Below are 16,501 nucleotides of genomic sequence, written 5' to 3'. Positions count from 1 at the left end.
CTCTGCCTGTGTCTCTGCCTCTCTCTCTCTCTCTCTCAATCTCTGTCTCTCATGAATAAGTAAATAAAATCTTTAAAATAAAAAAAGGACTTTTTTTTTTAGGACCTTTTTTTATTTTAAAGATTTTATTTACTTATTTGACAGAGAATGTGAGAAAGCACAAGGGGAGCAGCAGAGAGAGAGGCAGAAGCAGGTTCCTGGCAAGCAGGGAGCCCAATGCAGGACTCAATCCCAGCACCCTGGGTTCATGATGTGAGCCAAAGGCAGACACATAACTGACCAAGCCACCCAGATGCCCCAGAAAGTCCTCATTTTTTTAAAGACACATCCTGAAATATTAAAGGATGAAATGATATCATGCATGAGAGATGCATCAAAATAATGGGAAAGGCAGGGTGCCTGGGCAGCTCAGTTAGGTGTGTGCCTTCAGTTCAGGTCATGATCCCACGTTCTGGGATTGAGCCCCACATGGAGCCTGCTTTTCCCTTTCCCATGCTCATGTTCTTTCTCTTGAATAAATAAATAAAATCTTTAAAAAAAAAAAAAATGATGGGGAAGGTGCCTTAAGGGAAAGTATACTTGAAACAAGGATGGCTTTAAGATTAGCTGTCAAAGGTAGGTACAGGATTCCTGAGGGTTTAACTAATATCTATTCCCCATATACTTGAAATCACCCATAAAAAAAAAAAATTTAGAAGAGGGAAGAATAACTGGCCTAAAATTTTACATACAGTAAAAAAAGTCCCTCAAAATGAAACATTTTCAGACATACAAAAACTAAAATATTACCTGGCATATACAGACTATAGGAAATGTTAATGTATTCCTCAGACAAAAGAAAATGACCCTAAAAGAAGGAATAAAAAGTGGAATATATACATGGGTAAATCAAAATAAAATTTTGATAAAGCATTAATAATAATGCCTTGTGTTATATGAAAGAACGTCTAGTCCAGAGGCAGGTGGGAGTTTAACTGTTCCAAGGTCCTTAAACTAAATAGGAAGAAGTACAAGTACTTATTTAGTCATTTTACAAATTAAGATGCATATGGTAATCTCTAGAACTACTAAAAAAACTAGTAAAAACAGAATACGTCCACCAACCTAACAGAAGAGAATAAACAGGAAAAATAAATAATGTAATGGATAAATGTAAACCAAATTTAGCAGCAATTACATAATAGACTATATATTAAAAAGACAAGGAATACCAAACTGGATTTAAAAACTCAACTTCATGCTGCTTAAAAATGGTATTCCTAAACTGCAAAGAAAGATTGAAAAAAAAATGGGTATAACCAAAGAAAGTGAGTGAGGTTATTCTAAACAACAAAACAGACTTTAATACAAAAAGCAACAAGACATTTCAACATTCTGAAGTGTTAAATTCGCAAACCAAAACTTTATATGTATACATATATAAGACAGCTTCAAAGTACATAAAACCTAACATAACCACAAAGAAAAACACACAAATCCAAAAGTACAGTAAGATTTGAGCACATTTACCTCAGTACCTGATAGAATAAAATAGGAAAAAGAAAAAAAGGTAAGGATATAAAAGATTTGAACATAATTAGTGTCTTAACTGGAATGTATAGAAAACTGCATCCAACAACTACAGAATAAGCATTCTAAGTACATTTATAAAACTAGACCATATGCTGTGCCATAAAGCAAGTCAGCATATTTTAAGTTAAAATCTTACCAAGCATGTACTATGACCACATGGAAATTAAACACTGCCATGCAATTAAACAGTCCCCAAAATAGAAATCAATAAAATTCTATACAACTGGAAAAGATTTCCTAAGCGGGACACAAAAGGATGTAAGCATTTGGGGGGAAAAAGAAAAAAAGAGGCACAATAGGGACGCCTGGGTGGCTCAGTCAGTTAAGCATCTGCCTTTGGTCAGGTGCTCTAATCAGGACCCACAGCTGCTCCCTTACTCAGCAGGGAGTCTCTCCCCCCCCCCCACCCCCCCACACACACTCATGAGGCACAATAAACTGAACTATCATTAACAGAGATAAGCAAAAGAGAGAAAATATCTAAAATACCAACAACCAAGAGGGCTTGAATCCAGGTTTTATACAGGATATGCACAATCATCAAGACAAAACCCAATTAAAAAACAGTTCAAGAGACTAAAACAGGAACTTCACAGAATGAAAGCTAAATGGCTAACACAAAGGAAAATGTGCTTTTTTCCTAACTTAATTATCAATTAGGTAATTTTCAAATCAAAACCAGTGATACGGGACGCCTGGATGGCTCAGCAGTTGGGCGCCGCCCTTCGGTTCAGGTCAAGATCCCGGGATCCGAGATCAAATCCCACATGGGGCTCCCTGCAGGGAGCCTGCTTCTCCCTCTGCCTGTGTCTCTGCCTCTTTCAGTCTGTGTCTCTCATGGATAAATAAATAAATCTTAAAAAAAAAACAATGATACATTCAACCTAAAAGACTAGTACAGAAAGTCGTAGATGATGTGGAACAACTGGAATCCACATACATTACAGGTAGCAGTATAAATTGTTGTATTTTGGAAAAATATTTTGAGGCAGAAGTTGAACCGATGCTTACCCAACAATTCCACTTACAAGATTTTATCTAACAAATTACGGGTCCATAGGTACACCAAAAGATATGCTCAAGGAAGTTCAAACCAGTATTCTTTGTTATTAGCCAAAAACTTTAAATAACCCAAGTGTTCTTTAGAAGAAGAAATTGTGTTATACTTACTTACTAAGATATTAGTAATGACAATGACAACACACTATGACAACAAACTATACTCACGTATCATCACGGATCCCTCAGTGGAGAACAAAAGCCAATCACTAACGAAGATAAACTGTGTGATCTGACTTATATAAAGTTGTTTTTTTTTTTTTTAAAGGAGGTAGGAGGGGGCAAAATCCATATTGTGAAAAGAATAGTAGCTACCTTTAGGAGAAGGTGGTGATTTTAAGGGATCATAAGGTGACTTCTGAGGAATTGGACCTTTGTGCTTAATACATGAAACCACACATTCATGATGAGTGCATTCTTCTGTACTACAAACTTCAATTAAAAATATGTTTAAAAGTTGACTGTAGGGACACCTGGGTGGCTCAGTGCTTGAGTGTCTGTCTGCCTTTGGCTCAGGGCATGATCCCAGAGTCCCAGGATTGAGTCCCACATCGGGCTTCCTGCACGGAGCCTGCTTCTCTCTCTCTGCCCCTCTCTCTCTCCCTCTCTCTCTCTATATATATATCTCATGAATAAATATCTCTCTCTCTCTATATATATATATATCTCATGAATAAATAAAATCTTTAAATAAAAAAATAAAAGTTAACTGTAGAGACACCTGGGTGGCTCAGTGGTTGAGCAGACATCTGTCTCCGGCTCAGGGCATGATCCCGGGGTCCTAGGATCAAGTCTTACATCGGGCTCCCCACCGGGAGTCATCTTCTCCTTCTGCCTGTGGGTCGCCCCCCCCCCCGCACCGTGTGTCTCTCATGAATAAATAAAATAATATTAAAAATAGTCGATTGTAAATGCCCACTACGTAAGAAACAACAGGAAAGCAAAACACAGGAGACCAACTTTCCTGGGCATTCCAATTTCAAGTGTCTCACCTAGCCAGAAAGCTAACATAGACCTTGCCTTTGGCAGCTCATCTGAAAGGAACTGACGATGAAGATGCTCTAGTTTTAGGTAGCGGACCAGAGTAGATACGAGACCTAGAAATCACAACAGAGATGATCACTCAAGAATAAGAGATGATCACCTGTGAGCACTATATCTGACAAAGACAGATAAGACAGGCTGTACAAAACAGCCATAACCTCAAAAGCTTATAGAACAGCTATGAAAAGTTTAGTTGAGCCCTTAGTAATATTGAAGGGCTGGAGTCCTCCTAACATCAGTATCTTGAGGATAATCGGGACTTTCTGGACAGACTATAGGCTGATCAATGATGCCCCGAAGCAAGAGAGTAAAATCCCATGGCACAGTTCATAAAGCACTTACACGAATCATTTTTTGATTAAGCAGCTACACTGCTCCTGGCACCATATACTATCTCATTCAATCCTCACAACAAAACCTCAAAAAACTAAACCAGTCCTGACCCATTACCAAAAAAAAAAAAAAAAAAGCAACTCTTTTTTTTTAAAGATTTTATTTATTTATTCACGAGAGACCTAGAGAGAGTCGCAGAGACATAGAGGGAGAAGCAGGCTCCATGCAGGGAGCCAGATGCGGGACTCCATCCCGGGAATCCAGGATCACGCCTTGAGCCGAAGGCAGACGTGCCTAACACTGAGCCACCCAGGCATCCCCAAATCACTTTCTCTTACAGAATTTCCAGTGCTGTTCAAAATTAGTATCACTAAATATAGGATTCTCCAATCTCATGGAACTCCTGGTTTTCGGGGGGCACCTAAAGCAATTCAATATGAGTTCACAGCACTTCATAGTGCAAGTTGGAAAGCATTATGTTAGAGATGGTGATAGAGTTCAACTATATGTCTAGTACTATACAAAGGAAAAATGTATAATCTGACTACCAATTCTAACTCAGTTCTTATAAATTTTAAGTTTCAAACCAATGTCAAAATACTTAGATATTAGAACCACTCCCCAAATAGAAGACTAATTTTTTTTTTAAGATTCTATTTATTCATGAGAGAGAGAGAGAGAGAGAGGCAGAGACACAGGAGAGGGAGAAGCATGCTCCATGCAGGAAGCCTGATGTGGGACTCAGTCCCAGGACTCTGGGACCATGCCCTGATCAGAAAGCAGATGCTCAACTGCTGAGCCACCCAGGCATCCCAACAGAAGACTAATTTGATTCTGAATAAATGATCCAAAGCTTTGAACAAACTAGCAAAAACCAAGGGATTCAGCTGCCCACTACTCCATAAACCTTACTTTTATAATTGTATCATCTCAAATAGATAAGATATGCTTTTCCAAATATGCATTTTAGAAAACTTTAACCCAAATATGATCAATGTAAATAATGTTGTTTTTTCATTTTTTTAAAAAAGATTTTATATATTTGTGAGTGTGTGTGAGAGAGAGAATGAATGGGGGGAGGGGCAGGGGGAGAAGCTGACTCCTTGCAGAGCAGGGAGCCCAAAGCTGAACTTGATCCCAGGCCCCTGGTATCATGACCAGGACAAGAGGGCAGACACCTAACCAACTGAGCAACCCAGGGGCCCCAATATTACACTTTTACAGAATAGCCGAAACTACATACTTCAGATTTCCTTAAACTCCTAAACACTATTTAGGTAGAGGGGAATAGTTTCAGCTTATAGTGGCTTCAAACTTTCCAAAAATTTTCTAACATTTGAACTTTACTTCCATGTCTGTTTTATTTACTACAATTTTGTTGAACACAACAAGAGGAAATCAGAGGCTAAGTAGTACTGCCAGAAAAAAAAAAAAAAAAAAACAATTAGCAACCTTGAAAACTATCAAAGCTGTTTTATATAAAAGCAGTCCACAGATACTATTTCTCCTATTTCTCTGCAGAAACATAAAACTTATGTAACAAATTATATAAAATGTTTTCATCTATCTAGGGAAGAATCTTAACCAGAAGGGAAAGATTTTTCCTAATTTCCTTTACTTATTTCTAGACTATCTAGATATTTTTGTCCTAAGGCCTACACTGGCACCACTAATCCAAAATGAAAAATACATGCTAGAATGGGCCTCTACGGGTCTATATTTCCTATAAATGTATGTTTCCTACTCTGCTCTTGCACTGACAACCTACAGTAATAAACAATAGGCCAAATAGCTGAAAACTTAGGAGTACTACATGTTTTCCCAATAACCAGAAGAATCAAAATTCTAACGTACTTCAAATAAGTAATTTAAGCCAACGGTTTGAAATCAACCCAGTATGTACAAAACAACTGTCACTAGCCTCGTCTCTCAACCTCACCCAAAGTCAGGTGTTTCACATCAGTGGATTCTCCAGCTAATTTATGTTTACCTGGGTGTGATCAGAACGCAAGTTTTTGAGAATGCTGAGTTACTGCTGCATATATCTACTGCTGTTCTGCAATACAGTGACACTATTCCAAACTCTCAAGGTGTCCAGTATCTGCTTTTTTCGCCAGACTGTCAGCTCTTATCTTGACAGCATACCTCCCCGCCCCTCTAAATTTACTATTTTTAATTTTTTTTTTTTTTTATTAATGACAGTCACAGAGAGAGAGAGAGAGAGAGAGAGAGGCAGAGACATAGGCAGAGGGAGAAGCAGGCTCCACGCACCGGGAGCCCGATGTGGGATTCGATCCCGGGTTTCCAGGATCGCGCCCTGGGCCAAAGGCAGGCGCCAAACCGCTGCGCCACCCAGGGATCCCCTAAATTTACTATTTTTAATCAGGGAAGAAGAGGCAAGTAAGCAATTAAGAATTAGAAAACCAAATAAAATAGAATGCTGAGATAATTTGAAATGCTCTCCTGACATGAAAACGTATGATCTAGTATATCAGCTTTTATGATACCAATCTCAGTGGTTCAGGACCCACTTATTTCCTGTTCTTGATTGATTAGGGGAAGAAAGACACACCAGGTGAGGAGAGCAAACAAAAATGGTTAAGAAAAAAATGTTTTTGAAACATTTAGATTTTAATTCAAATCTTGGTTTTGTCACTTTCAAGCTGTGACCTTGAGGATGTTACTTAAGTGTCTCTGCCCCTAAAATGGAGGTATTTATTCTGTAGGGCAGATGGGAGAATAGAGAGAGGTATGGAAAATGCCTGGGGGCAGCAGAATACTCACACACGTGCACACACTCAGATATTCAAGCATAATTATGTAAAGATAAACCCTGAATCGTAACCACTTTTTAAAATTAAGTTAATCTGATTTTTAGATTACCTAAAACAAACACTGTCATCCTTTGCAAATATCCCACAACCCAAACTTGCCTTTAGTCATCTCTCCGCTATTAAGTATCCTCAAAAAAATATTTTTGTGACCTTTAAAAAAAAGTTCTGATTAAAACATATTAGTTGAATTTCTTGCAGAACCACACATTATTAGCATTAGCAAGAACTCTCTAAACAGTTGTCAGAATAATATACTTCAAATATTTGCTATTTTAGTATTTTAAGTTACAAGTATTTCTTTTTTTTTAAGATTTTTATTTATTTAATTCATGAGAGAGACAGAGGCAGAGAGAGAGAGAGAGGCAGAGACACAAGCAGAGGGAGAAGCAGGCTCCATGCAGGGAGCCCAATGTGGGACTTCAGGATCATACCCTGGGCTGAAGGCGGTGCTAAACCACAGAGCTACCTGGGCGTCCCCAAGTTACAAGTCTTTTAGTCAGTTCCTCATTCCATACTGCTAATACCTCTAAAGAAAAAATCCATATTCAATAAATCATCCTATGTAATATTTCACCCAGTTATCACTCTCCAAACACCTATGTCCGAGTAACATTAATTAGTACTCTCATTAAAAAACATTGCATAAATCTAACACAAAGATATCGAATATGAGCCGTAACTAGAGACATGAGCAGCTATATGAGAAAAGCACTCTCTTTTCTTATAAAGTTGAACATTCAGCCATAAATGTTATAGTGCGTTAGCTATAAAACATACTATTTTTAAAGTTTCTATAATCTAAATCTGACAAAGAATAGCAAACTAAATGTTTCATTATTCACATGCTAGATACTATTAGAGCTTCCTTCTACTGCAAAAAATTAAGACTCAACTCACTGTCAAATAAAAGGGTGCAAGAGGAAAGAAACCAATACAAATAGAGCATAGAAACCCTAAGCCAAATACTTTACACATATTATCTCATGAAAGCCCCCATACGGTCTTGTGAATCAAGTATTATTATCGCATTTTAAAAATGCTACCAGTGAGGTTCAAAGGAGTAAAAGCATCTTGCTCAAAAATCTCTCCAATTCCAATGTTCACATTGTCTCAAAAATGCAGACCACATTTCAATATACTTAAATTTGCCAATAAACACTTCCCCCTTTCTCAAAATCCTAACAAAAATTTTACGAATAATAAATAAGAGTGGAATAAGTTAGTTCCACACATGCCAATATGGAAAGACCACAACACAAATAAACAAGTGAAAAGAGAGTAAAGAAAAATGAGGCTAATGATCCATCTGCTTAACAAAAATAAATAGAAAATTATATATGGGTATACAGATAAGTGCTTTTCTGAACAGAATCCACTGAAAGAGTTTTAAAGGTTGTTTTGGGTTTGTTTGTTTGTTTGTTTTTGGGGGGGGGTTGTTTTACCAAAAACCATTACACCCAAGTCTCAAGTCTAGAAGCCTATAGCAGCTGCTTAACCAGTAATAAGTAAACTAAGCAGTCTATGTTGTCTTATCAGTAAGAAATCAAACCAGGTCATAATGGCATAAGTTTACCTGGAAAGACCAAAGTTCAGATTTTCTGGGGTAATGAAAACATTTTGCGAAATACTAGCACACACACATTTATATATACACACTTTATCATACATATAATAGAATGTTTTGTATGCTAACCCAAAACTTTTTGCATCAGATTTACAGATGTTACCAACTTAAGTCTCCAATCCTAATTTAATGAAATGTTCTTTTTTAAATAGAAGCCGCTCTTACAGAAAAACAGAAATGCCATTAGACACTTCAACTAAAAATAAGCATCACATTTTTCTAAGTAAATCACAATTAAAAATATCTCCAAATAAGTACAAAGTATTGCAAATAAAACTTTAAGACATTATTTGTTCACTCAATAAATACATGCACTACAGGGGATCCCTGGGTGGCTCAGTGGTTTAGCGCCTGCCTTTGGCCTGGGCATGATCCTGGAGTCCCGGGATCAAGTCCCGCATCGGGCTCCCTGCATGGAGCCTGCCTGTGTTTCTGCCTCTCTCTCTCTCTCTCTCTCATTAATAAATGATAAAAATAAAATTAGAAAAAAAAAAAAAAAACATGCACTACACAGTATGTGCCAAGCACTACGGGATTAGGAGGTAAGCAAAACAGCCCCTACCGCTTGCAAATCCAGTATGAAATGGGAAGGATAAAAGCCCATATATATTAATCACAAAATGGTATCACATATTATAATTGTTGAACTCATTTAGTGAGTCCAAACTCTGATCACTCTAACATTTAATTTTAATCACTGTATTATACACCTGAAGTTAATATTACACTGTATGTTAACTAAAATTTAAATAAAAACTTTTAAAAATATAAATAAATAAACTTTAGAAAAGTCAAGGCAACCTGGAGTAGTGGTTAGATTTGAATCTAACCAACACCTCCAAAGTTAGTCACTGAATTTGAATCTAGGCTCCACTATTTAATGGGTATCTGAACTTTTTTTTTAAGATTTTAATTATATATGGTATCTGAATTTTTTTTTTTTTTTAAGAATTTTAATTATTTATTCGAGAGAGACATGGAGAGAGAGGCAGAGATACAGTCAGAGGTTTTCCCTGCAGGAAACCCGTTGTGGTTGGAGAGTGATAACCCAAGGGGACAGCAATTTAAGACAAGCTTTGATGAGGGCAAGAAGCCATGAGATCATGTATATATTGCACCCAATGAAGGCTCAATAACAGGCAATTATTATTAAATACATGTTATTGTACATAAGTCTAAATTCACTTGTAAACAAATATTTACTGAACCCAAACTATGTGTTATGCTTTGGTAATCAATGGTGAACAATCAAAGACCATCTCTAGCAGAAGAAATAAGCTTTAATCAAACACCACATAAATACTGAATTTAAATTGTGACGAATTATGACCAAAAAATAGTGCTGTGAGAAAATACAGCAGGAAATCCCAGTCTAGACAATCAGGGATATGAGCAAGTGACCCTCACACTGAGATTTAAGGTAGGGGTGGGAACAGGCAGAGTAGGAGGCTTTCCAGGTAGCAAGAACATATTCCTGAGGCAGGAAAAAAAATTAACAGATCAAGGAACAGTCAATGTGGAAAAGAGCAAGTAACTGAGGAGGAAAGAACACATCAGAATGGAGTGGTAGGCAGGAACTATATAGCACATAGGGCCCCATGGCTGAGTTATGTAAGTCTAAGATCAGTGCAGAACTATTGGTAGTTAAATAAAGGATAACATCTGATTAAAATTTCACAGGGACTGACCCAGGAATGTATGTTGGAGGGAAGGCAGTGAGGTGGGAGACTCATCAGCAAGCTACTATGGTTTCTAGGCAAGAGGCAATGGCAACTTAGTGGAATCTGGAGTCAATCCTCCATCTTACAAGTACCTACTTAATGTATTAAATATTCAGAGCAATTTTTGGTCTTTAGGACATCACTCTCACAAATCTGAAACCCAAGCTTTTGTTTATGTACATTGTATCTACTGATATTTGCTTTATTAAAAACTAAAACTGAGGTATCTTAAAAAACATTCATTTAAAAATAACAATAAACCTGGGACGCTTGGGTGGCCCAGCAGTTAAGCATCTGCCTTCGGCTTAGGGCGTGATCCTGAAGGCCAGGGATCGAGTCCCACCATTGGGCTCCCTGTGTGGAGCCTGCTTCTCCCTCTGTTTACATCTCTGCCTCTCTCATGAATAAATAAATAAAATCTTTTAAAAAGAAATAAATAAAAAATAACAATAAACTCATTACATATTAATATAAATAACATTCTTATGAAAAGTAACTATATTTCTCCAGTGTGAAAAGTAGCACTGTTTTAATTTTTTGCTAATCACTTTAGTTTCATAAAGAAACTAATATCCCACCACATCTTACAGCTTCTAAGAAAGTGTGCTGCTGATTTTTTGGAGAATTAGAGTGAAAAATACAACAGAATTATTGTGAAAATAGTTTTGATCTCGTGGTCCTCCTAGAAAGGGCTTGAGGACTCCCAGACCACACTGAGTCATGTAATCACAATGAGATGCACTACACAGTAACTAGGATGGGCAATAATCAAAGACAGACAATAACAAGTGTTCCGGGGAATGTAGAGTAATTGGAATCCTCATGCACTCCTGGTGGGAATATAAAATGGTGTAGTCACTTTGGAAAATAGTTTGGCAGTTCCTCAAAAAGTTAAACATAGACTACCACATGACCTACCATTTCCATTCATAGGTACACACTCAAGAAATACAAAGACATGTCTATACAAAAACTTTTGGGTTATTCACAGAGACATTATTCAGGCTGGTCGAAAAGAAACAACCCAAATGATTAACAACCCCTTAGCTGATGAATAAAGAATAAAATGCGATATATTCCCCTACAATGGAATACTATTCGGCAATAAAAGGGAAGAACTGATCCATGCTACAACAACACAGATGAACCTTGAAAATATTAACTGAAAGAAGCCAGTCACAGGTTTTCAAAATCTGTAAGTTATGCTTTCAGCATATTTCAAATCAATCCAACCACATTTTAAGTATTCAATAGTCAGATGTGGCTGGTAGTACCAAAGTGGACAGTACAGTTCTACACTCATCATAAAGTATGATGTTACATGATGTTTGTGGTAATGATCCTGACACACAGCAATTTCCCTTAACAAGAAAAGGCTCAAATCTATGCAATACTTGTTATATCTAAGTATACGAATATTCTAAAAGTTTCAAATGATAAAAATGTTTTCTAAGACTAGAATATATGTTGCCTGAATATTTCAGAGAACTAGATTTCAAAATCTTTTACTATAACCTAGAGCACTACAAAATCCCGGAACAAGCTAATTAGACACGTTACCTGGAAGCTCCCTTCTGCTCTCTGCACTAATTTTAATGAACGAATGACAACAGAAAGCACTTTTCAGAATAAAAATTCAAATGTCATCAGAATAAGTTGCTTCGGAAAAGCTTTAATTTAACCAATTTACTTTGGTTACAGAAAAGTAAAATTAAAACTCCCACAGGCTTTAAAATTCTAATGTCACTCTCACACACACAATATATATATAAATCCTAACAGACAGTACCTCATAAAATAACTTAAATGTACTTTTCTATTTATAAAATATTGACTCTTTCCAATCCTTTACAATAAAATGCTGAAAGCAGGCATGAAGGTGGAGACCTGAATTAGCAATCCTAGAAAGAAGATCTAAGGGCTTCAAAAGCTAATATACCTAGCAGAGCTAAAATGAAAAAGACTGACACTATCAAATGCTAGCAGGGATGTGGAGCAACAGGAACTCCCAAGAACCTTTGGTAGAACCTTTGGTGGAATACCGAATAGTATTCCATTGTAGGGGAATATATCACATTTTACTCTTTATTCATCAGCTAAGGGGTTGTTAATCATCTGGGTTGTTTCTTTTCGACCAGCCTTTAAAAAAGAGCGATAGAAGCTCTTTTTAAAAAGACAGTTTCTCATAACTAAGCCTACAACTACGCTATCACCCAGTCATTCCACTTCTAAGAATTTTAACAGGAAAAACTCCCTCTGTCCAACAAAAAAAGTTTGTATGTTCACAGCAACCAACTGCAAGAAGCCCATGTGGCCCTCAGCAGAATGCATTAATTAATGGCATATTCACACAGTGGAAAACACAGCAATAAACAGGAATTACTGGCATATACAAGAATGCATCTCAAAAACATTACACTGAGTGAAAAGACCTTACCCAACAGAATATATACTATATAATCCCACTTATGTGAAGTTCTAGAACAGGCAAAAACTAATGGTGAAAAAAATCAAAACAGTGATGTATGGAGGGGAGTGATTGAACTGTAAAGTTCTACATCTTGATAAAACTTTGGATCATATAGGTGTATTTGTTGAAAACATTTAATGATACTTGCAACTTACTCTAAAATGCATTCAAAAAGTAAAAGGAAGTAATACATGATTAGTTGCGTGATAAAGCAAATAAAACAAAGCGTCAATTGTAGGTGACGAACTATGAATGTTCACTGTACCATTCTTTCAACTCTGCTAGATGTTAGAAAATATTAAAATGTTAAGAGAAATTTTTATACAATTGGGGACCCCCCCCCACACACACACACACAAAAGGTGATTCAGTAGGTGGTAAAAGTTTCTCAGTTGATGGTACACTCTACTTACTGCTCTACTCTATTTACACCACTATTTCCTGCTCTACTCTACTCCACCTTTCAGAACGATTATGTAAACCAATATCCCATTTACAGTTTATGAGAAAACTTACATGTACATTTCACATTGTTGTTCCCTCAAACTGTTCCCATTTTAGATCGTCAGAGGTCAACAACTATGCAAAATATTTTCAACAATAAGCTACAACAAATTTGTTGAATTCTTCAAGATTCTTAATTGAACAGCAAAGTTTGTACACCCGAACCCAATTTTAAGCAGTAAATTATCTGGCAATATTCTCCATTAACTCCAATTTTGTTCTCTTGCATTCGACTGCCACCGCTAATATCTGCAAAACGTGGCTACCATCCCTCTAAAATCAAACAAAAACCTTCCCGATGACTGGCACCTAAGGGATGATAAACACTAAAAAGAAAACCGCAAGTCATCAATGAAAGTCATCCACCTTTCTTCCTTAAGGCTAGTACTATTAAGATGTGGCTGAAAACGATTTCTACGTCATGGGTAATTTTTTTTTTTTTTTAAGATTAGAAGGTAGAAAAGATTTCAGCAATCAAAACGCAGAACTAAATGTACACGTGCTCCTCGCCCCAAAATCGACCTTAAGCTGCAAGCAGGTGAAACAATGGGCACCCACCCACCCTTTTTTTTTTTTTTTTTTTTTTTAACTCAGGAGACAAAACCGCAGAGGAGGCTACCGCGAACCCTCGCCCAGCCCGGCCTCCACCCCGCCCGGAGCGCGGCGGTGGTCCCTTTCCTTTGTGAGCAGCCGGAGGGAGGCGGCGGGGGGTGGGGGGTGGGGGGCGGGGGGCGGGGGCGGGGGCTGGTGGTCCGCGGACGCGGGAGCGGGGGGAGGGGGCGGCGTCGGCGCGTCCCACAGCAGGCCGCGGGGCCCCGCCACAAGCCTCTGCGGTGTCCCAAGGAGCACACCCGGCAACTTGGGTGTGATCTGATTCGGGGCGAGACCCGCGAGGCGGGCCGACAGCACCTCGGGGGACGGTCTCCTCCCGCCGCGGGCGGAGGTCCCGCCGCCACCCCCACCCGGGCCCGAGGCCAGGGCGGCCCTCACCTGCTGCACGGAGCTGTTCTCGGGCACGGCGAACTCCTCCTTCTCCTTCGGGGTCTTCACGGTGACTTTCATGATCTTGGGCTCCGCGGACGCAGCGGCCGCGGGGGCGCCTGCACCTTCGGCCGCGGCGGCGCCGTCCTGGGAGCTCGGAGGGCCGCCGCTTTCACCACTCTCGGCCATGGCGGCGGCGGCGGTGACTCAGGCGCGCAGGAGGGAGCGGGCGAGCGAGGGGGAGCCAGCAGACGGCAGAGCCGGCCGGCCCGGGCAGCGGAGAACGCGGGGCACGCCGCCTCAGTGACAACCGGTGCGGGGCCGCCCTGGCAGGCGAGGGGCCGCGGGGCTCGGCGCGGGCTCCGGCGCAGGCCCGGGCTGGGCGCTCGGCAGCCGCCGTGAGTTCAGACGCCGCTCGGTCGCAGCGACATCCGCAGCCGCCGCCGCTCTTCCTCCTCCCCGCCCCTCCCCCCACGTCCCTCGGCCGGCGCCGCGCAGGGCACGCCGGGTAAGTCGGCTGGCGGCGTCGCCGAGTCATGCCCGGCCAGCCCCGCTTCCAGCCCCGGCCGCCTTTCTTTCCCTGTCCCGCTCCATGGCCCAGAGGGTAGGCGCAGCCGGAGAGGAGAGCTAAAAGCAAAATGGGGCGGGAGGGATCAGTTCATTTCATTTCATCCCCTTGGCTAAAAAACAAATTAGCGTGTTCTGGGAAGCACGGTAACGGCGCGCGGTGATGACCTCACGCCTAGCGAAGTTACTAGAAAGGAGCTCGACCACTGGGCGACGCGGACGCGCCTGCGCGCTGTGGTTCGGCGGCGGCCCCCGCCCCCTGCGGACCCCGCGGCGGCCGTGCCCGGCCCCTCCGCGCCGTAGCGCTCGCCTCGCCTTTGCGCGCACCCGGGACCCCGGGGAGGGCAGTGGGAGTGCCGGGTGTCGCGGTAACAGCCGTCCGCTTGCCCACTTGTGGCCTTTGAGATGCTTGCTCGTACTGCCCGGTGCGCGGGAGGTGGAAGCTACGTTAATGGAGGAAGGCGCTTCGTCGTAACGAAGGAAGAGTGGGCCGTAGCCACCCTGCGCGATCCCGCGGAGTCACTGCCCCGCGGCCCGGGCGGCCCGCCCTCGGGTCAGCCGGTTGGGTCTGGCGATCAGGCCACCTCTGCTGACAGGCCGCCGCCCCCCGCCCGGACAGCCTGCGCGAGCGCCCCGGATTCTCTGGACGCTGCCCCGCAAAGTACGGGGGCAGAAACGGGGGCCCAAGGGCTGCCCCCCCCCCCCCACCTGGGGCGCTTGAATGAAGCCGAGGTGTTCGTTTTACATTCTGTCAAGTTATTCCTGCAGTTCAGATTTTAGGTTCAAAAATCCTTTTTAGTAGAGTGTGGGTATAAATAATTTAATTATCTCCCCCCCCCCCCCCCGAGAACTCGGGCTTTGAAATGACGTCATTTGCCTTTAAAGATGACTTGCAAGGAATATAGAACCCAGGACATTAGCTTTATTAATCAGTATTGCGCAAATGGAAACCCAGACAGCCCACAGTGACCCAAATACGCAAAGACACGTTCTGTATTTGTGTTTTTAAACAATCCAGCCCTGTTCTGGCAATGAAGACTGTCCCAGGAAGACTGCTTTTTAGCAGAACACCTTTGGAATCTGCGTGTTAAAAGAGTTCCAAAAAAATGAACTTCAATATAGACATCATTTGACATCAGCTAATTTCTGGCAGCATTGTTCAATAAGGTGAACAGGTTACCTTACAAGGCTGCCTGTTGAAGGATACACGCTGCTGACGGATGAAAACTTGCATATGTGAGGTAATCACTACTTCTCAAGGTAGAAAGTTCCACCATTGGAACCAATCATTATCTCTAACCCTGCTCTTATGAAATCGTCTGTAATTATCTGTGTATGCTTTAATTTATTAAAAAAAAAAAAGTATGTGCACAACTTATGAAATAATGCAACTTATCTCTAAGAATATACAATATATATGCCACTTTTTATAAATAATCCTACTAAGGAACCGTTGGCAGTTGGGGTCTAGATAGGGATCAGCAAATTTCCAGGGTAGACTAGATAGTAAATATGTTCGGCTTTGCAGGGCATACATTCTCTATCTCAAATAATCAGTTCTGCCCTTGTAGCACAAAGCAACCATAGACCACACATACATGAGGAAGTGGCTGCATTCCAAAGCCACTTAGAAAAGAAGCATTCGCTGGCGCCCGGGTGGCTCAGCGGTTTAGCGCCGCCTTCAGCCCAGGGCGTGATCCTGGGGTCCTGGGATCGAGTTGCGCGTTGGGCTTCTTGCCTGGAGCCTGCTTCTCCCTCGGCCTGTGTCTCTGCCTCTGTGTGTGTGTGTGTG

The 16,501-nt window shown here is 40.9% G+C and overlaps 1 protein-coding gene across 2 annotated transcripts in view; it reads right to left on the bottom strand.

The window, feature by feature from the left end:
- The window catches only part of UBQLN1 (ubiquilin 1), a 44,912-nt gene extending 30,468 nt beyond the window's left edge, over nt 1–14,444 (bottom strand). The window contains exon 1 of one of the 2 annotated variants that reach the window (XM_072836839.1): nt 14,152–14,444. In XM_072836839.1, coding sequence (XP_072692940.1) covers nt 14,152–14,331 — 180 coding nt within the window. In that variant the 5' untranslated portion in view covers nt 14,332–14,444. The remainder of the gene's footprint in view (nt 1–14,151) is intronic. The other variant, XM_072836828.1, reaches the window with a different exon arrangement.
- Nucleotides 14,445–16,501: the final 2,057 nt, after the last annotated feature.

This window comes from Canis lupus, chromosome 1 (assembly GCF_048164855.1).
Source record: "Canis lupus baileyi chromosome 1, mCanLup2.hap1, whole genome shotgun sequence".
Classification (NCBI taxonomy): Eukaryota; Metazoa; Chordata; class Mammalia; order Carnivora; family Canidae; genus Canis; species Canis lupus.
Note: the sequence above shows the minus strand (reverse complement) of the source record. Positions and strands in the feature narration are given on the sequence as shown.